At 44.3% G+C, this 19,861-nt stretch overlaps 1 protein-coding gene across 1 annotated transcript in view; it reads right to left on the bottom strand.

Moving 5' to 3' along the window:
• whrnb (whirlin b) overlaps window positions 1-19,861 on the bottom strand; it is a 132,815-nt gene that overhangs the window by 100,194 nt on the left and 12,760 nt on the right. Inside the window, exon 2 of the mRNA XM_077241844.1 lies at window positions 9,830-10,048. Within this exon, the coding sequence (XP_077097959.1) occupies window positions 9,830-10,048 (219 nt within the window). The remainder of the gene's footprint in view (window positions 1-9,829; window positions 10,049-19,861) is intronic.

Genomic DNA, 19,861 nt, shown 5'->3' with positions numbered 1-19,861 from the left:
ACTTGTTTATGCATACACTAACAAGTCCTCACAATTGCAAAGCTCCTAAAGCAATCTAACCACACATGTCCAATTAATTCTCTACAGGAGCTGAGCACTAGGCTCCCACGGTATATTGCGAAATTTACAGCAGAGAAAGGGTTGAGAGTGTCAAAAAGTTCAACTTTATACAAATAAGGTGAAGAACAGCGGTGATGTATGTCATAAACATTTTAAAACTTGCAGATAATGATGGAGTTTCTGTTTGATTCAATGCTTAAATCACAGCTACAAATTGCCATTTATAAATAAACAGATTTATTTCAGATTCCAAACTCCGATTTGCACACTTTCATTGTGGCTATACTGTGGCTGCATTAACAAAAGTGTAATATATTTATTCTGTATGTATAATTTTGGCATTCTGAAATATTTTTTTTTCCATCTGTAATCTATACTGTAATTGGGCACAAATATGTGTGTTTCATTAACTTTGGGCACTTTTGGCTCTGTGACTTACTGATTTGTTCACTAACAATATCAAACAGTGAATATAGATGCATCACTGGAAAATTGTTATTTATATATTTATTAATTTACTTGCTTATTTATTCTGAAGTTAATGAAAATAGCCACAGTTTCCCAATCCCAAATGAGGCATTGTGCTTAAAATAATTATTTGGTCAAAATGACAGCGATGAATTTTTTTTATTTTTTTTATTTATCAAATAAAACAGCCAACTAATTTCTCTTGCTATGGGTTATTTTATAGTTGGCACCTTAATAAATAGATACAATTAAATAATATTTTCACACATTTAACATAATTTGACAAAGTTATAGAAGTTTAATGTGACCTTCAAAAAAGTTAAAATCTCGAACATGAAGTGAAAAAAATGAGAGGAAATAAAAGACCACACTGAAATTAGCCACACTGCTGTAAATTCTTTTAAACATACGTCCAAAGAGCAGGTATCTAGCGCTTTAAACAGACACGTAGGACACAGTGGATTATGAGTTAGTGGGTAGGATATTTACCCCCGAGTTGAGAATGTGATTGCACACTTAATTTTGCTCATCGGTTATGGACGCCCCATTACTAAAAGCAGACCCGTCGCCAGACCTCAGTCTTAAGGGGGGCATATAATCAACTCTAGTCGCGCAGCACATAATCATCACGTTAAACATATAACCAATAATTACACAGAAGCAATGTTATGAATATCCATAAAACACTTGACTACCCAACATATTAAATGTAACACTAGAAGCATCTCTCAAACATTGCATTTTAAAGCAGTCAACAGAGGGATATGCATTGCCACCATGACACACACACACACACACATGTAAATAGCCTACACACGCACGCAAATTCACTCGCACAGATACTTTAAGTGGAGGCAGCGCTGTCCTCTCTCCAGTCCCAGTACAGCGGGAGGAAGCGTTTCTCCGAGCAGAACCTCCCCATCAAAGAATCATTCCACTCGGAAGGAACTGAAGCGAGTAAACCGGCGAAAACTCGTTTTGAAACCGGCGCTTTCAAAAATGCGCGGTTAAAGTTGAGCGGCTTAGTTGTATGTCACGTACGTAGCCTAACGTTCTTTTGTAAGGCCGTGATAGGCTGTTGCAGTGTAGTTCCCTTTCGAGAGGTCTCTCCTATTGCGTAAGTAGCTTACGCTATGGGAAAACTCCTTTTCTCGAGAATATTGAAGTCTTTATGTAAAACGCATTGCAGCTGCACAGCTGACAGCAATGAACGAAGGCAGCTCGGTCATTGGCTGTGCTGCGGCAACTTGCTCGAACCAATGACGGGGCGACTCTGAATGCGCGACCAATGAGCGCGCTTCGCGCCCGCGCGTCAGAGCCCGCCAAGATGGGCGTGGCCAAGAGCTATATATTGGGCGCCCCGTCATGAGAGTTCTTTAGATTTAATCTCCTTCAGCGAACACCTTCTTCGCTGGATCCTCCGGATTATTGAAGCTTCGCCGTCGAAAAGCATACCAGCGGGATTTGCTACGAGGACGTCGGCACCTTCAGCCGCCTTCTAACGCGATCCTACTGAGCCATCCGGCCCACTGCTCACGCAAGTATTTACATCTGTTCGCTCTGCGACACTTGTAAAAGAGCAATTTTTCCAAGGCGTTGTTTCAAATGCCTTCCTGCGCGTCGTGCAGAGACCTTCTCCCGGACGGGGATCGTCACATCATCTGCGCTCGCTGCCTGGGCCGGGACCACGCAGAAGCTGCTTTGACCAAGGGCGGATGCCCCGAATGTGACGACCTGGGTCTCTCCGCACTGCGGGCTCGCCTCGCCGCTTTCGCCGTGAGCGAGCCCATCGCCGCCATCCCTCTGTTCGAGCCGCGCACTAAGAAAAAGCGCCGCTCACAGAGGCTTCCTGAACCTGAGCTCAGTGACGTCACGCCGAGCCAGTCTCCGCGTGCTTCACCGCCGCTCTTGCCTTCCCCACCGCCGGTTCAGTTCACCCAGCCGGACCCACACCCCTCTAGCAGAGCGGTGGGCCTTGTGACTTTCGGCGCGTCCGAGGACGACAGGGGAATGGATGACAGCTTGTCAATCGACGCTGCATCGGACGACTGGCCAGGCTCCACTCTCGACCCCGCCCCGTCGACGCTAGCTAGCGCGAGCGGGGGCTCCACCATGGATAGCGAGATTATCCGCGTTCTCTCTAAGGCCGTGGAAGACCTCGGGCTCGATTGGTCTCCTCCCGAAGAACCAACCCGGAGCCGACTGGATGAGTGGTTTCTGCAGGGGCGCCAGCAGGCCCCTCGGCAAAGGCCTTCTCCCTTCTTCCCGGAAGTTCACGACGAACTCACCAAGTCGTGGAAAGCCCCCCACTCTGCGCGCCTAAAGCCTTCTTTTTCTTCCTCGCTCTCCTCTGTGGACGGCGCGAAGGAAAGAGGCTACGAGGGAACACCGCCCCTCGAGGAGGCCGTGGCCAATCATCTCTGCCCGCCCTCCACCACCGGATGGAAAGCCAAAGCTTCCCACCCCTCGAAGCCCTGCCGCACTACTTCAGCTCTCGCCGGTCGCGCCTACGCCGCCGCCGGCCAAGCTGCATCAGCGCTTCACTCTATGGCGGTACTTCAAGTGTTCCAAGCCAAGCTTCTCCGCTCTATGGACGAGTCTGGCCCCGAACCCGAAGCCTTTAAGGACCTACGCAGCGCGACTGACATAGCCCTGCGAGCCACGAAGGCCACCGCCCAGTCTATCGGCCGTGCCATGGCTAATTTGACTGTTCTCGAGCGCCATCTGTGGTTGACTCTGACTGAGATGAAGGACGCGGATAAGGCGCCATTTCTCGACGCGCCTATCTCCACCAGCGGGCTGTTTGGACCGGCGGTTAAGGGTTTCGCCGAACGCTTCACTGAGGCCCAGAATGCTTCACAAGCTATGCGGCATTTCCTGCCCAAGCGCTCCAGCTCATCGCAGAGCAGACAGAGGCCGCCGCAGCCGCAGCGGGCTAGAACAGCCCCCACCGCCTCTCAGCCCGCGCCTCAGGCTGACGCTCGACGCCGCTCGCGCTCTCACAACCGCAAGCCGCCTTCTGAGCGACGGGGTCCTCGGCCCAAGATTGTGCTGAACCCCGAGCCTCGAAAGCCGTCCTAGCCACAAGAATGAAAAGAGAGAGTGCGTGTCTCGCAAAAGCCGGACCACTCTCTCTGCAAAAGCTCAAGCATTACCCAGTCCCCTTACAGGCGGCTGGATATGTTCATACAGCAGTCAATGGGCCAGTCACAGAGCTCGCTCACCTGCAAACAAACGCCGTTTTTACGGCGACGCACAGAAAACACAAAAAGAGTCTTTTTCTGCCTGTGTCACTAAGGGTTCACATGTCCACAAAGTGTGCATTCCCAGATACTGTCAAAACAGTGCCAAATTCATTCCCAGCTCAAGCTGCGCACCCCATGAATGTAGATCACGTGCCTACGGTCATGTACGCACCACTACACACAAGCACTGTTCACACAGTTATAAATTCATCCCCAGTAAAAGCGGGAAACATTATAAAAGTGACGCGTGTGCCTACCACTGTTTATGCACCCCCACTTATAAACACTGTCCTTACAGTGTCAAACACAACCCCAGCCCAGGCTGCGAGTTTTACAGACACAGCGCGCGCTGCTGTAATCACACACGCGCCCATTCACTCAGCTGCTCAGCGCGCGCGCGCGCCTCTGAGAGCTATGAGCTCAGGCGATTCGCTGGCCGGGTCCCTGCGTCACAGCGGCCCGCCCCTAGCCTGTATTCAGCCCATATCTGTACACGCAGCGGCATGGGAAAATATTCCAGATATGCCGAAATGGGTATTGAATATAGTAAAGCACGGATAATCGCTCCAGTTCGCTCGCAGACCACCACGTTTTACGACTGTGGTCGAGACGAAAGTGAGAAAAGAGTGCTCACATGTTCTACGCACCGAGGTGCGCAAACTAATAGAAAAGAGCGCTGTGGAAACTGTTCCCCCCTCTCTGAACGAGGCAGGTTTTTACAGCCGCTATTTTCTCGTCCCGAAAAAGGATGGCGGTCTCCGCCCCATCCTAGATCTCAGACACCTGAACAAAGCACTAATGATTCGCTCGTTCAGAATGTTAACAACCAAGCATATCCTCGCGCAAGTACGCCCAGGAGATTGGTTTCTCTCAGTGGATCTGAAAGATGCTTACTTTCACATTACAATAGCGCCTCATCACAGGCCGTTTCTGAGATTCGCTTTCGAGGGACAGTCGTACCAGTACACAGTACTTCCGTTCGGCCTGTCCCTGGCTCCCCGTACATTCACGAAATGTATGGATGCAGCACTTTCCCCCCTAAGGCGAAGGGGAGTGCGAATACTGAATTATCTCGACGATTGGCTGATTCTAGCACAATCAGAGAGTCAGTTAATAACACACAGATCTTGGATTATCAGCCATTTAGAATGCCTGGGTCTAAGAATCAATTTTGCAAAAAGCATACTATCTCCCAGCCAGAGGATTTCTTTCCTGGGAATAGTTCTAGACTCGATGCAAATGACAGCGCGTCTCTCATCAGAGCGTGCGCTCACCATCCGGCGCCTTGCAACATCATTCAGGGCGGGCGCGCTCGCCCCCGTCAAGCGGTTTCAGAGGATGCTCGGTCTCATGGCCTCAGCATCGGCCGTACTCCAGCTAGGATTGTTGCATATGCGCCCTCTCCAACGCTGGCTCAAGAGCCGCGTCCCTACTCACGCGTGGCGTTCGGGCCACCTTTTAATCAGAGCGAACCACGGCTGTATAAAAGCCCTGACGCACTGGAAAGCCGCCGACTGGTACCAGTCAGGCGTGAGTCTGGGTGTGAACACAAGGAGAAAGATGATAACGACAGATGCCTCCAAAATAGGTTGGGGGGCCCTTTACGAGGGCAGGCCTGTCTCCGGCTTTTGGTCAAACCCGGAGAAGCGCCTACACATAAACTGTCTGGAAATGAAAGCGGTCGCTTTGGCTCTCAGAGCCCTGCTCCCACAGCTGAGAAACGAACACGTCTTGGTCCGAACGGACAACATGACGGTAGTATCGTACATAAATCGCCAGGGTGGACTCAGGTCGAGCTCCATGCATTCAATGGCCAGGAGACTCATTTTATGGTCCCAGCACAACTTGCGCTCGCTGAGAGCAGCGCATGTGCCAGGTGCCCTGAACCAGGGGGCGGACATGCTATCCAGAGACAAAATTCTCCCAGGAGAATGGGCTCTCAACCCGCTGACGATTCAGTGGTTATGGAAAACCTTTGGCAAAGCGGAGATCGACCTATTCGCCTCCAAGGAGAACGCGCACTGCCCTCTTTTCTTCACGAAAAGCATGGATGCGCTCGCCCAGAGCTGGCCGAGCCGTCCCTTATATGCCTTTCCCCCGATCGCGATGCTACCGCAGGTCATCAGTCGGGTCAGAGAGGAGAAAAACGCAGTGCTGCTGATAGCCCCACTCTGGAAGAACCAAACATGGTTTCCAGATCTGATGCAAATGCAATCTGCACCACGGCCGATTCCACTGAGGCCAGACCTCCTCAGTCAGTCCAACGGGATGATATTTCATCCCCGCCCCGATCTGTGGGCCCTTCATGCATGGCCCCTCAACGGGTTCCCAGGAACCTCACGAGCGGAGCACTAAAAACCATCGCTGAGGCGCGGGCGCCCTCCACGAGACGCTTATATGCCCAGAAATGGAAAGTGTTCAGTGACTGGTGTAATGCCAAGGGCCTGAACCCTGAAACATGCGAGATTACGAACGTACTCGCTTTTCTACAAGGGCTTCTGGAGGCGGGCCGCGCCCCCTCCACGCTCAAAGTATATGTGGCGGCCATCACAGCATCACACGACCCTGTAATGGAACGTCCATTGGGAAGAAACGACCTAATTATTCGTTTCCTAAGGGGCGCTAGGAGGATGAACCCTTCACGCCCCCCCTCAGTGCCGATCTGGGACCTAGCTACTGTCCTAGACGCTCTTAAAGGGCCTCCGTTCGAACCACTCCGAACCGTGCACCTTAAACAGCTCTCGCTCAAGACTGCGCTCTTGCTGGCACTCGCCTCGGTCAAGAGAGTGGGCGACCTGCACGCGCTTTCGACAAGCGCTGCCTGCCTAGAATTCGGACCTAACGACTGCAGGGTCGTCCTTAGACCGAAACATGGGTATATTCCTAAAGTGCTCACCACTCCCTTCAGAGCACAGGTTATCTCCCTAACTGCGCTATCGTCCCCAGCAGACGAACACGACGCTAATCTACTCTGCCCCGTTAGGGCTCTCAGAGTGTATTTGGAGCGTTCTGCCCTATTCAGACAGACAGAACAACTGTTTGTATGCTTTGGCGGCCGTACGAAAGGTTCCGCCGTTTCAAAGCAGAGAATCTCTCACTGGATAGTTGAGGCTATAGCGCTGGCTTATGAAGCTAAGGGACTTCAATGCCCCTGGGGAGTCAAAGCACACTCCACCAGGAGTGTGGCTTCTTCCTGGGCATGGTCGAGCGGGATACCGATCGAGGATATTTGTGCGGCGGCAGGCTGGGCCTCACCGTCCACATTTATCAGGTTCTACAACCTACAGGTCCCGACACTGCATTCCAATGTACTATCAGCATGATGCTAGTTGAACTACGAGTTCGTATCTAGATTATGTATGTGCTTGTGTCACACTGAGCGCCTTCTAGCCGCTCTGTATTCTTTCCCACATATAAAGCTCGCCTCTGCCGGCTAGTTGGATGATAACTTTGCTTTTTTAGCTCAGGCACCTGCCTCTGGCTATCATAAGGCGAAGTTCAGCACGCACGGCGTTTTGCATGGTGTTCCCATAGCGTAAGCTACTTACGCAATAGGAGAGACCTCTCGAAAGGGAACGACTCGGTTACTAACGTAACCTCGGTTCCCTGAGAGGAGGGAACGAGTATTGCGTAAGCTGCCGTGCTTGTGCTTGGTTAGTTCGCTTCAGTCGTTTTAACCTAAAGAACTCTCATGACGGGGCGCCCAATATATAGCTCTTGGCCACGCCCATCTTGGCGGGCTCTGACGCGCGCGGGCGCGAAGCGCGCTCATTGGTCGCGCATTCAGAGTCGCCCCGTCATTGGTTCGAGCAAGTTGCCGCAGCACAGCCAATGACCGAGCTGCCTTCGTTCATTGCTGTCAGCTGTGCAGCTGCAATGCGTTTTACATAAAGACTTCAATATTCTCGAGAAAAGGAGTTTTCCCATAGCGTAAGCTACTTACGCAATACTCGTTCCCTCCTCTCAGGGAACCGAGGTTACGTTAGTAACCGAGTCGATTCCCATCAATCAAACTAAGTCACACCATTGTTTCTTTATATTTTTAATATTTTAATGATAAAGAATGCAACATTAATGCAACACAAAATTAGCAACCATGATAATATTAAAGTTAAATCTAAATTAAATTATCTGTGCCTCAAGTTGGGGGGGCACAAGCATTTTTTGGGGCGGGCCCGGCCCCCTATGGCCCGCCCATAGCGACGGGTCTGACTAAAAGTAAATGCTGAGGCAATGGAGAGGAGGTGACTATAAACTGACTCACCCACCCATCAGAATTCTGTTCGATCTGAATGAAATACCAATAAGATTAAAGTCTGGGATTCAGCACAACCAACCACTGCGGCATCCAAACCCCAATGAACAATTATCAACAAATCAAATTAAGCTTTGTTTACCTCTCTGTGGACTTAACTGCAGGTTTGATCTTTGTGGTGATTATGTTTTATTAGTTCTCATTTGTCTTGCATCGTTTAGCACTAAAACAATCAACAGATACCCAAAATCCAGATATAACTGTCCTAATTTTTATTCAGACTAACTGTGAGGATAGATTCTTTGTGAATCTGTAGCAAAATGAAAGGTTTCAGATGAAGCAGCCAGTTACTGAACTTTTCTGCCATTATAAATGTGTCTGATGTAGCCAAATGGACTGCTTACTGGAAGGTTCTAGTTTGAATTCATAGTGTCTCATGACATTAAAGGTCTGCTCTGTAACAGTGCTACATATATTATTAAACATACAGTACATATATTATAAACAGGAATAGATTAGTAAACAAACATCCTTAACCTCATGCATTACACGTAGTGTGACAAATAGGTAATGGATTTGGCTAGTTCATCAGAACCCAGATGATAATTCAGATGGGTCATATCAATCACACTGACATAAAGATCATTTCAGGTGAGTCTGGCCGAAAATGTTCCTGAAATACTCTTATCAGCAGACCCAAAGCCAAGTCAAAACAGCACCGACTCCCCCGCTAAAGAATTTCTGCAGCTAACATGCTCCACTGCCTCCATCCAAAACATATAGATCACTGTCAGTGCTTGTAATTAGGGCTATCTCGAGTAAACCATAATTAAAACTCAAGAAACAAACAGTTTTTGTTGTTGAATTAACCATTTTCTGGAGTTTTAGACAGTTATTATGAGTGAAAATCTCTTGTATAAGTTTAATGCTTTATAGTTTTCCAGATGTTTTTATAGGCTGTTAAGGTACAAAATTAACTTTGCCACATCTGCCAGCTATTTTTATCTTGTTTCTTTACAGAAACTGTACAAAAAAATCTGGCACATTGTGATTTTTCTAATTTATTAGAATATAGAGTATACACATATATAATGCCACATGGTCAAAAAAACATTTAGGATTATGGGAGGAAAAAAGCTTTTAGATATGCAATAAAAACCTTTTTCACTTTGATAAAAGATAAATTTGTTCACTTGGATAAAAGTTGTTAGTCACTTGAGTCATGACAGACGTTGTATTTCGTACTGTAACTTGCATCTGGCGGAAACGATTTTGGACCTTGTCGGTAGTGTTGTGATGGGTGACTGCTGTCCTTTGGGTGTTTTTAGCTGAAGAGGCAGAATTTGAGATGAAGGCTTAGTGAGCAAAGTTGATGAATGTGTGTGTGTGTGTGTGTGTGTGTGTGTGTGTGTGTGTGTGTGTGTGTGTGTGTGTGTGTGTGTGTGTGTGTGTGTGTGTGTGTGTGTGTTGTGTGTGTGTGTGTGTGTGTGTGTGTGTGTGTGTGTGTGTGTGTGTGTGTGTGTGTGTGTGTGTGTGTGTGTGTGTGTGTGTGTATTAACACAGTGTTAATGCACCTATAGAGAAAAAACTCTGCTGGTTTGCAGTTAGCAGAGAGGAATCACTGAGGCATTACACTAATTTCTACACTTGTTAGAGCTGTCTTTTCTAATATGAATAAATTTAGTGAAATAAAACGTAGAGGGAAAAGCCGCAGATGTTTAACACTTACAACATCGCTCTGAATTTGAAATTGCCTAAAGTTCCAATTAATCTGTCATCATGAACGCGCTTTTACACTCACCTTCTTCTCAGCATCCTCGTGGCGTATGTGTGTGTCCCCAAGTTGCTGGATGTCCGAGTATCTTCCTCCTGAGCCACGCTGGTCCACCAGGTCTGGGGGCGGGGACACACTGCGGCCCTGAGGGTCCACCCATGTATACACGTGATTGGTCACATAACCACCTGGGATCCGTCCCATAGAACAGACTGACATGGAGAGCTTCTTAGAACCTTTCAACACCTGTGAACAGAAAACCGATAGATGAGGACAATAAAGGAGGCGACAAAAAGGGGACTGAAGAGGATACAAATAAATAAATGATCTCTCTAAAAGTAATTTACTTCATATGTACACAGAAATTGTTAGTCCTGCCTCCAAATTAGTCATTAATAGGGATGCTTAATATTAAAGATTTTTAATTAATAAAAAAAAAATGAGATTACCTTTGCTGTCATCTAACAATCACTTAAAGCTCATCTTTAAAAACAATAATAATGTAATAACATTGTATAGGCTATCCATTTTACATATTGTACATCATAATTATAATGATAATTTTTTAGCATTTTATTTTTAATTTATTTAGATAAAATAGTATAGAATTGTAACAAAATTTTAGCCATAATTGTCTGCATTTTCAGTATCTGGCACATGTAGATGAACATGCACGAATCAGAATGAATTCCAAAAGTCTTTTGAATAATCAAAAAGAATACGCAGGAGACAAATCAACAGGGAGACTACACAATAACATAAACAATAGAGAACACCGAACTGAGAAAACCAAGGGTTAACAAACGCAGGGAGTAATCAACGTAACAGTGAACAGGTGTGGAACTCAAATCAGCAACCAAGGTAACTTATAATGACAGGGAACACTGACAATCAGGAATAGAGTGAAAACGAAACCAAAACAGAACAAAACAGAACATAATAGATATGTAAGATTTTAATTAATCATTTGAAATATAATAAAATAAAAATATAAATTCACAAATAAATACAATTAAACAAAAATATAAAAGTCATTCATAGATTGGGTTCTAAATACTTTACCAATATTCAGTCATAGTGGCCGATCGATGAAAATGAAATGACCTATTGATAAATGCTTACATTATGAGCCGAAATTATACACTGCAGCTTTAAAACAAAAGCTGGGTTAAATCTCAGCTGTAATATTCTTCTCCTAAAGACTCCTTAGTGATTTGACCTGCTGGAGAGTTCATTCTCCATTCATGGCCTTTACGAGCCAAACAAGTCTAAAAAAGATCTCACTGACTCTAGTGCAGGTCTCTTGTGGATTGGCTCTAGTCATGTAAATCAGTCCCACCACCTCCCTGAACTGCTCTCATCTCTGAAAATGTCCACAGACATCCATCTCTGACATCTAATATGCTTTTTAGGGACAGAGCTGGATGTCTCATTGGGCTGGGGAGTTAAAAAATCACTTTGTATTTGTGCTTTCTCAAAGCAGACAGAAGAAAAAGGAGAATAAAGAGAAAGACAGGTATAGAGAGGCAGGCTTGCTGGAGTCAGTGCTACAGACAGAACATGAACAATACCAACTGATTCTCTTTGGTGTTTGTTCCTCAAGCTCGGTGACACTGATATCAAATGATCCAGACAAAGAATAAGTATAATATCTGTATAGAAACTACAAAGATTACAAGTAAGGACATTTGTGACAAATACAGACATCTGCAGAACATATCGAACAACAGAAGACTTCTCAAAATCAAGACAAAAAGCATTAATTTGGCTTAAATGTATGAGCAGACAGAGCCATGCTAGTGAATGAAATCTGGCTCGCTCACAGAGAAGCACCTGGATCTACATAGATTAACATAAATGTTTATTTGGAGCGGAACAACACATTCAGTGTTGCTTTTTCTAACCGCTGCTGCATGAATTATGAACAATGGCATGTGTGCCCTGGTTTAAAACCACTAACGCAAACACTTTTGAGCAAAACTCGTATTTTTAGCAGGGGGCTAAAAATACAAGCACCAAACCTGTAAATCCGTGTGGAGCGTTTCATCTGAAGCCTCTGAACTGAGCACTTGACCAAATGTGGTCAGCTACATAACAACACGTCAGTGTGTAAAACAACTACATGGACAGCTACCAGAGTTACCGAGCAGATCTCTTACATAACAGGCAGAATGTGGGAAGTTTAGAGCCATTGAGTAAGAGAGGCAGAATAAGAGAGAGACTCAGTGCTGTGTGGATGTACAGCGGATGAGTCACATTATTCTATCTTGAGAAAGAGTAAGAGGGTTCAAAATGTATTTTCTAAAATAACATGTTTTTCAGATGTCCCACAGATTCATCATTTCATCAAACTTCAAACTAGTTAACCATACCAGAAACATTATACAGGGAGGAGACTTTAAATTAGATAAATGGTAGCACTAAAATGGCAGCTGTAGTCGCGACTTAGAGCCAGTGGCGTCATACCCATTCAAAGCACGTGCCCCCTCAGATTTTTCCTCCCTGATAATTTTTTGTCACAACTTTATTCCTATTATGCTCCATAATTACCAGAGCCTATAACGACTCAAATGTATTCTTCTGGATGTGTAATAAATCGGTCAGCATCAGCCCGCCCCTTTTTCCTAATATGGTGTCTGTGTCAAGTCTAGAGTGCTATGCGCGTAGGTAGTGGAATTATTTGTGTTTGACCTGGAAATTTTAACTTGATCAAAAAGTTATGGATTCGATATTAGCAGCGAATTCAGAGCATTAACTTAAGTTGTGTCAGTAACGTTATCGATAGCTAGCCTAGTCTAACCGTAAACTAGCTGGCTAACGTTACTGGCCATACAAAGCCAATAAGCCATAGGTTAAATGTACAAGTTACAAGTTACTAGCTTTTCTGTTAGCTCATAAATTACTCTTTACAAGTTCCTTATTTAGAATATAATAATGAGCAGTGTAACTACAGTATTTCAATGATTTTACTAAAGTAATGTTACATATTACATTTGATTTGATTACTTTTTTACATTGCTGTCAAATATTAACCATTTTCAAATAAACGGGGTAGTGTTAACCTTATTCAGCACTGAAATCTGTCAAACTTCTTTCAAAGTCCTTCATCACATATTAATATATTAAAATAACTTAATTTCAGAGCACCACAAAGTCAGATCTCAGCACCTTTATGTACCTTTAAAGAAAGATCGTTCTTAGGTCACACCAATTTAAAATCATAACATAAAAACTGCAATGGTACTGTTTTTAAAATCATGTGTAGTAGGCCTAAGTGTACAGTGTGTGTAAACATGCTTTAATGAAGTAGACTTCAAAAGCTTTTGAATTTGAGCTCACAGTTCTTTCATCAACCTGTCTTTTACTTAAAATTACAAAATAGATACTTTAACTTAGTCCTCAGATAGAGTAGGGTTGCTGCTAGCTCCGTTAAGGTATTTCTGTCCCTCCCAAACTGCATTGAAATGGTATGTTTAGCAGCCAGAATTTAAAAATTTTCAGGGGGAGAAACCCCCTGACCCCTCCTAACATGATTCATATCACCCGTCAGAAAACAATTGCAACGTCTCAGATTTTGCCCCCCTAGAATTTTGGCTTGCATGACGCCCCTGCTTAGAGCTTAAAAGAGCAAAACACAGCTCAATATAGTGAATATAGGAATGAAATTCCTGCCTTACAGCTAAAAGAGCCAATCACCTGTTTGTTTACTCTAGAAAACGCATGAACATTAGATGAATCAGCCTGATTATATTAGTTATTTGAGCTAAAGCAGCACACTATACGATACCAAGTTGTGTCTGATTTTATTCCTCATTTAAAACATGTTATTGGAATATAATCGTATCAAACAATTGTGAACATTTTAGTCTTAACCATTCAAGTAGATTAGAGCTGTATTTGCATGGCTGCATATAATTATCAAGATGGCTGTATAATGAATATTTTTGAACTTTCTGTTCATAAATTAATCCTGAAAAAAATCCACGATTCAACAACTCCTTCTTACCCCTAAACGAGTGTATATTAGGGGCTACAGCCTCCCAGAGCCAACATACCAGTCTGAGGTAATTCTTCAAACTTCAGCAAGAGAGTAACAAACACAAAAGGTGAGAAACAGAGAGATGAAGACAGATAGGAGAGGGAGAGTGAGAACGAAAATGTCTGACAGGGCTTTAGTGAATAAACCATAAGCCAGTGTCTCTTCATCACAGAGGCAGAGGACACACCTGACATTTCTGTGCTGAGCCTCAGCAGACGCAGCCTTCTTCTGATAAGAATGTATAACAATCCTATTCCACGCTCCTTTCCAGCCACCTGAACAAACACCAACTGATACCTGTGGTGACCTGGATATAATGAGTGGTGACACAGCCGGCGATGACTAGACAATGACCTCACCGCTTTTAACATAGACAGGTCTGCTTACTCATTCTAAGCAATGCAAATCTGCTTCCACGGTCGCAAACATTAAAAACTGACAGTAAAAGAATTTTAAAATTATCGTGAAACGTTTACAACCAAAATGGACAAGGTTTGGCTAGTTAGCATAGCCATGTTTGCCCCTCCTGGAAGAGGCTGTATATACATCATCATGGAAACAAAAGGTATTTTTCTCCATGGACGTTCATTCACAATTTGGTGTATTCTGATGAAACACAATTTATTGCAAGCAATGGCCTGGTTTCACAGACAGGGCTTAGTTTAAGCCAGGATTAGACCTTAGTTCAATTAGGACATTTAAGTAGCTTTTATAAACGTGCTTTAGAAAATAAAATGTCACTGACATATTTTAAGATATGTCAGTGCAAGTTGCTTTCAGTTAAATACGCTCATACATGCATTTTTATAGTCTGCAAATAGGCTTAAAGGCCGTGTTGCAGGGTTAATTTTTCAACGAATTTGTGCAATTTGCTTGTTGGTAATAAACATTTAAACTGTTATCCATTGTATTTTATGTTGTTGGGTATCACAAAACGGAATATAATACGAAAAAGCAGGTACTATCTTACAGCGGTTTGCAACGATCCTCCTTTCCCCCACAATGCATTGCATTGTGTCACCTTGGGGAGAGAATTTACCAAAGACCGCCTTGAGAGCATTGATAGTGACTAGAGAGACGAGTAGTAGACGAGAGTATTCAGATTATAGATAAATAGATAAATACATAGATATTGATAGATAGATAGACTAGATATATAGATAGACAGACAGATAGATATAGATAGATAGGCTAGTATAGAGAGAGATAGGCAGACAGCCAGACAGCATAACGTTAGCATAGATAGCTAGCAGCTAGATAGATAAATAGATATAAATATATAGTAGGTAGATTGATAATGGTGAACTACTGTGTTCGCAGCATGTTTGTGTCAGGCAGCATGCCTCAAATACTGGATGCTGAGTGAGGCACGTCACATCTTGTCGCGGGGTGATCTCCTCAACCAGCGACCAAAACGCACTCACTTCCCTACAGCACAAGCTTTCCAACGCAGTTTCCATGGGATGGCACCGCCCACACAAGCACCTGCCAAATACAGCGACAGACACGCGGCGGCTACGTTTGCAACAACATTTTACCGGAGGAAGAGATAAACGTTAGAAACGCCCATATTAGCATGATCCCTTCTATTTCTAGATGACAAAGACAAAGTTTACCAGTAGCCTACAACGACACTATGACAAAGGTAGGAAGTAAGGAAGGCTTTTCTGAATTCTTTTTTTTTTTTTTTTTACAAAATTCCTGAAGGTTGCATACATTTAAAGAAAATCATGATAATATGAAGATTTGGCTACTGCAGGGGTATTCAATTAAAGTTTCAAGAGGTCCGGTCTATTTCCTTCGCAGCGGAGGATCGTAACAGAAAAGATACTGTATGGGGTTCAGGGTTTTCCTTTTAAAGCCTGGACTATTTTTATATTTTTCTTAAAATAAGCATCTACTAAAAACAATGTACATAATAGGCTAATCAAAACGCCCTCATCATGAAAACAAAGTTAACTAATAATTTCAAATTTTTAGTTATCTTTCCTTACAATCTACAAGTAATTTCCCCCATAATAACACTGTTTATTATTAAATGCTCTTAACATGCTGATTAATAATGCTAGATGAAGATGAAAAAATGTCTTGCCAAAAAAACTTGTTTATTCGTACAGTCTGAGACGTATGTATATGACATAAAAATAAACAATTGTTTAAACAATTGCATTAATTATTGTTTTGCTTATGTAGTGCTTTAGTGGGAAAGAGAAGCAATGCGCACAGAACAGAAAGTGCTTGAACGAAGCGTTTTTGACGCTTAGATATATTAGAAGATATATCACTAAAGGCTCATTACCATAAATGACCCTGAGCGCTTGTGGTGTACAACTCTGTTGTTCGGACACACTGCTCACTTTAATCTGTAGGAACCATAAAATGGTGTTACCGTTGCCATTATGCTTCGTGGTCCGGTTGGAACCAAGCCAGGGTATAAACAGCACAATAATTCAGTTTTACAGGTGATTAATAATTAAGCACAATGTTTTCTATCGCAGTTTCAGTGTTCTAAACCACAGGGATCCGTGGACAGTTCCAGAGCAGTCCGTGAAAGCTTTGCAATATGTGCACTACCCCCTGAAGACATCGGACCTAGAAACACCATTAAACAGTAAAAAACTAGGTCTGAAGCACAACATTGAAAAATGTCAAGAAAAGACAACCTTCACTCTTTAACATGAAGAACTTTTTGAACATACTTTTCAGCCATCCTTCTGTGAGATTAGTTTATTACTAAAACGCTCTGATGGTACTAAATATCTTATATAAAGATCTTTAGGGACATTGAAGCACTAAACCTGCCATTAAAAGAGCAGTTCTTTCCTCTCAGTTTCATTTCTGTTCTCATTTGCCAAGCACTCACTACTTCATTTGTCACTCATTCTCTGTAAATCTGGCTGGTGAGCTAATATTGTGTTGAAGGAAAGGCAGAGAACTTTTCAAATTTCAAGACCCAGAATGTAAAAGGTCAAGAGAAGACCGTGTGCCTCCAAGGAGGCACAAAAATATCTCACATGAAAAGTTTGAAGGCATCAAAGGTTGGTGAGATAAATATAAACATGTTATGTTCACAGGGCAGGCATACCACATACTGTATGCTCATTTTTAGTTGCTGAACAAACATGGCAAACCTGCCCAACAGGAGCTTATAACACAAAGGTTATTCACTATGAAGCCTGAAGAACAAGATACATTTATTTATTTACAACTCTCCTCATACTTTAAAAGAAGAGCCTTGAGAAACACAGAGCGTATTTGAGTCACCTAGGTTGCCAATATTTTAATTTGTTTGTTTATTGTTTCATTAATAACTGTGGCAACGCAGTGAGAAGACAAGCAAATAAAAGGTGCACTCTCCATTTAAACACTGATAGCAGCTATTACCATCAATATAATTTTTATTATAGATGTGCTCAGTACACCATCATCACTCAACAGCACTGGAGAAATATGGTATGGCCTCTAAAAAGGAGAATAATAGAAAAAAAACAGTAGTTTCCCTCAAGCTCATTGCTCTCCACTGCTTTCTTCAGGGCTCATAATTTTTCAGCATAGCTCCCTTTAGCTGCTAAAATCTAAACTTTATATATATATATGTCTGTGTGTGTGTGTGTGTGTGTGTGTGTGTGTGTGTGTGTGTGTGTGTGTGTGTGTGTGTGTGTGTGTGTGTGTGTGTGTGTGTGTGTGTGTGTGTGTGTGTGTGTGTGTGTGTGTGTGTGTGTGTGTGTGTGTGTGTGTGTGTGTGTGTGTGTGTGTGTGTGTGTGTGTGTGTAATCATAAACCCCTGGTAATAAAATAGTTGCTAGGAAATGCTATATGCATAACTTCCTCTCCTTCTCCTTTGTAAGACCTCTTTGGTTAGAAAGAAATGAAAACTGTTCTAGGATCCTTTAAGTCCACTGCATTGACTGGGTATTTTTACACATTGCCTTATCAACAAATAAAGCTACTTACAAAATTCTTAGCTGACTGTTTAATTTAATCTAAATCTAAGTATGCACTTCTAATCCACTAAATCATACCTAACAACACAAATTCTCCATGTCTTTCATTGTATGTGCATTCATAACACAAGACTACAGCTCTGCTAAAACTCTTTGTATCGACAGTACTGTCTGTCTGTCACTATAAATTCAAAAATGAGATAAAAAAAAAACTCGTTTAGAACTGAAGAACATAGAACGTCTCGGTTACGTATGTAACCCTAGTTCCCTGATAGGGAACGAGACGCTGCGTCAAACGCTGCGGGAACGCCCCTGCGTTGTGCGTCATGAAGCACGTATGGAATCAGCCCAATGGAGAGATGAAACGTCATAGGCGGGTGACGTCATCGACCAGGAAACTATAAAGCACCCCAAAAACACAAGCGCATTAGCTTCTGATAGGCTTGAAGGAAGCGCTAACGGGAGTGCCGGGAGTATGGCGGAGCGACGCAGCGTCTCGTTCCCTATCAGGGAACTAGGGTTACATACGTAACCGAGACGTTCCCTTTCAAGGGAACTTCGAGCTGCGTCAAACGCTGCGGGAACGCGAATACCCACGTCGCCATAGGACCAAATGACCGTCATGTGAGACTAGCGCACAGAGGACGAGAGCACCTGTGCCCCAGGGGTAGAGCTTAAGTCTAGGTCATAGAACTTAATAAAAGTATGCGGTGAAGACCATCCAGCCGCATCACAAACATCACTCAGGGAAACCCCCGACAAAAGAGCTTTAGAAGCAGCCATACTCCTGGTAGAGTGAGCTCGGACAACCAAAGGTGAAGGCTGGCCAGCCGACTCATAAGCAAGTGAGATAGCCTCAACCACCCACTTGCTCATTCTCTGTTTAGACGCCGGACACCCTTTCCTGGGTGGCCCGAAACATACAAAAAGTTGTTCTGATTTCCTCCACAGGGCAGCTCTGTGGACATAAGCGTCTAATGCCCTAACAGGGCAGAGTGAATTAAGTTTCTCCTGGTCCGATGACATAAATGGAGGAGGACAGAAAGCCTGCAGAACCGTAGGTCTAACAATATTAGTAGGAACCTTAGGAACGTAACCTGGTCTAGGATGCAGAAAAGCTTTAACCATGCCAGGTGCAAATTCCAGGCACGAGGGTGAAACCGACAGAGCCTGCAAATCTCCGATTCTTTTTAGTGAAGAGATAGCAAGCAAAAAGATAGTCTTAAAAGTGAGAAACTTCTCGGGAACTTCTTCGATAGGTTCAAAAGGAGCTAGGGAAAGACCTTCTAATACAATGGCCAGATCCCAAGTCGGCACCCTCGTACGAACTGCTGGCCTCAGCCTCAAAGTGCCACGGAGGAAACGAGTTATAAGCGGGTGTCTCCCAAGAGAAACTCCACTGAAAGGGACGTGGTAAGCAGCTAGTGCCGCCACATACACCTTTAGTGTGGAGGGGGATAACCCTGTGGAGAAGCGCTCCTGCAGGAATTCCAGCACTGCACCCACTGGGCAGTTAACTGGGTCCTGCAGGTGTTCTCCACACCAAGAAGTGAAAAGTTTCCACTTCAAGGCATAAAGCTTCCTCGTGGATGGAGCTCTGGAGTTAAGAATGGTCTCAACAACCTCGGTTGAGAGACCGGAGTCTATGAGCTGGGCCCCCTCAGAGGCCAAGCCCACAGTTTCCACAATTCTGGGCGGGGGTGAAGTATCGTGCCCCCCGCCTGGGAGAGTAGATCCCTCCTGACCGGGAGCTCCAAAGGAGAACCGTCCAGGAGAGAAATCAGGTCCGCAAACCATACTCGGGCCGGCCAGAACGGGGCTACTAGTAGTAGACTGACCCCGTCCCGGCGGACCCTCTCCAGAACTCCTGGTAACAGAGCAATCGGGGGAAAGGCGTACAGACGTGACCTCGGCCACGGCTGCACCATAGCATCCAACCCCAGGGGGGCTGGAAGAGTGATGGAGAACCACCGATGACAATGAGTGGTCTCCTTGGAAGCGAATAGGTCCACCTCGGCGCGACCGAAACTCAACCAAAGGAGCTCCACCACCTCGGGGTGGAGTCTCCATTCCCCT

This window comes from Siphateles boraxobius, unplaced genomic scaffold (genome assembly GCF_051911475.1).
Source record: "Siphateles boraxobius isolate OS27281-9 unplaced genomic scaffold, OSU_SipBor_1 24, whole genome shotgun sequence".
Taxonomy (NCBI): domain Eukaryota; kingdom Metazoa; phylum Chordata; class Actinopteri; order Cypriniformes; family Leuciscidae; genus Siphateles; species Siphateles boraxobius.
Note: the sequence above shows the minus strand (reverse complement) of the source record. Positions and strands in the feature narration are given on the sequence as shown.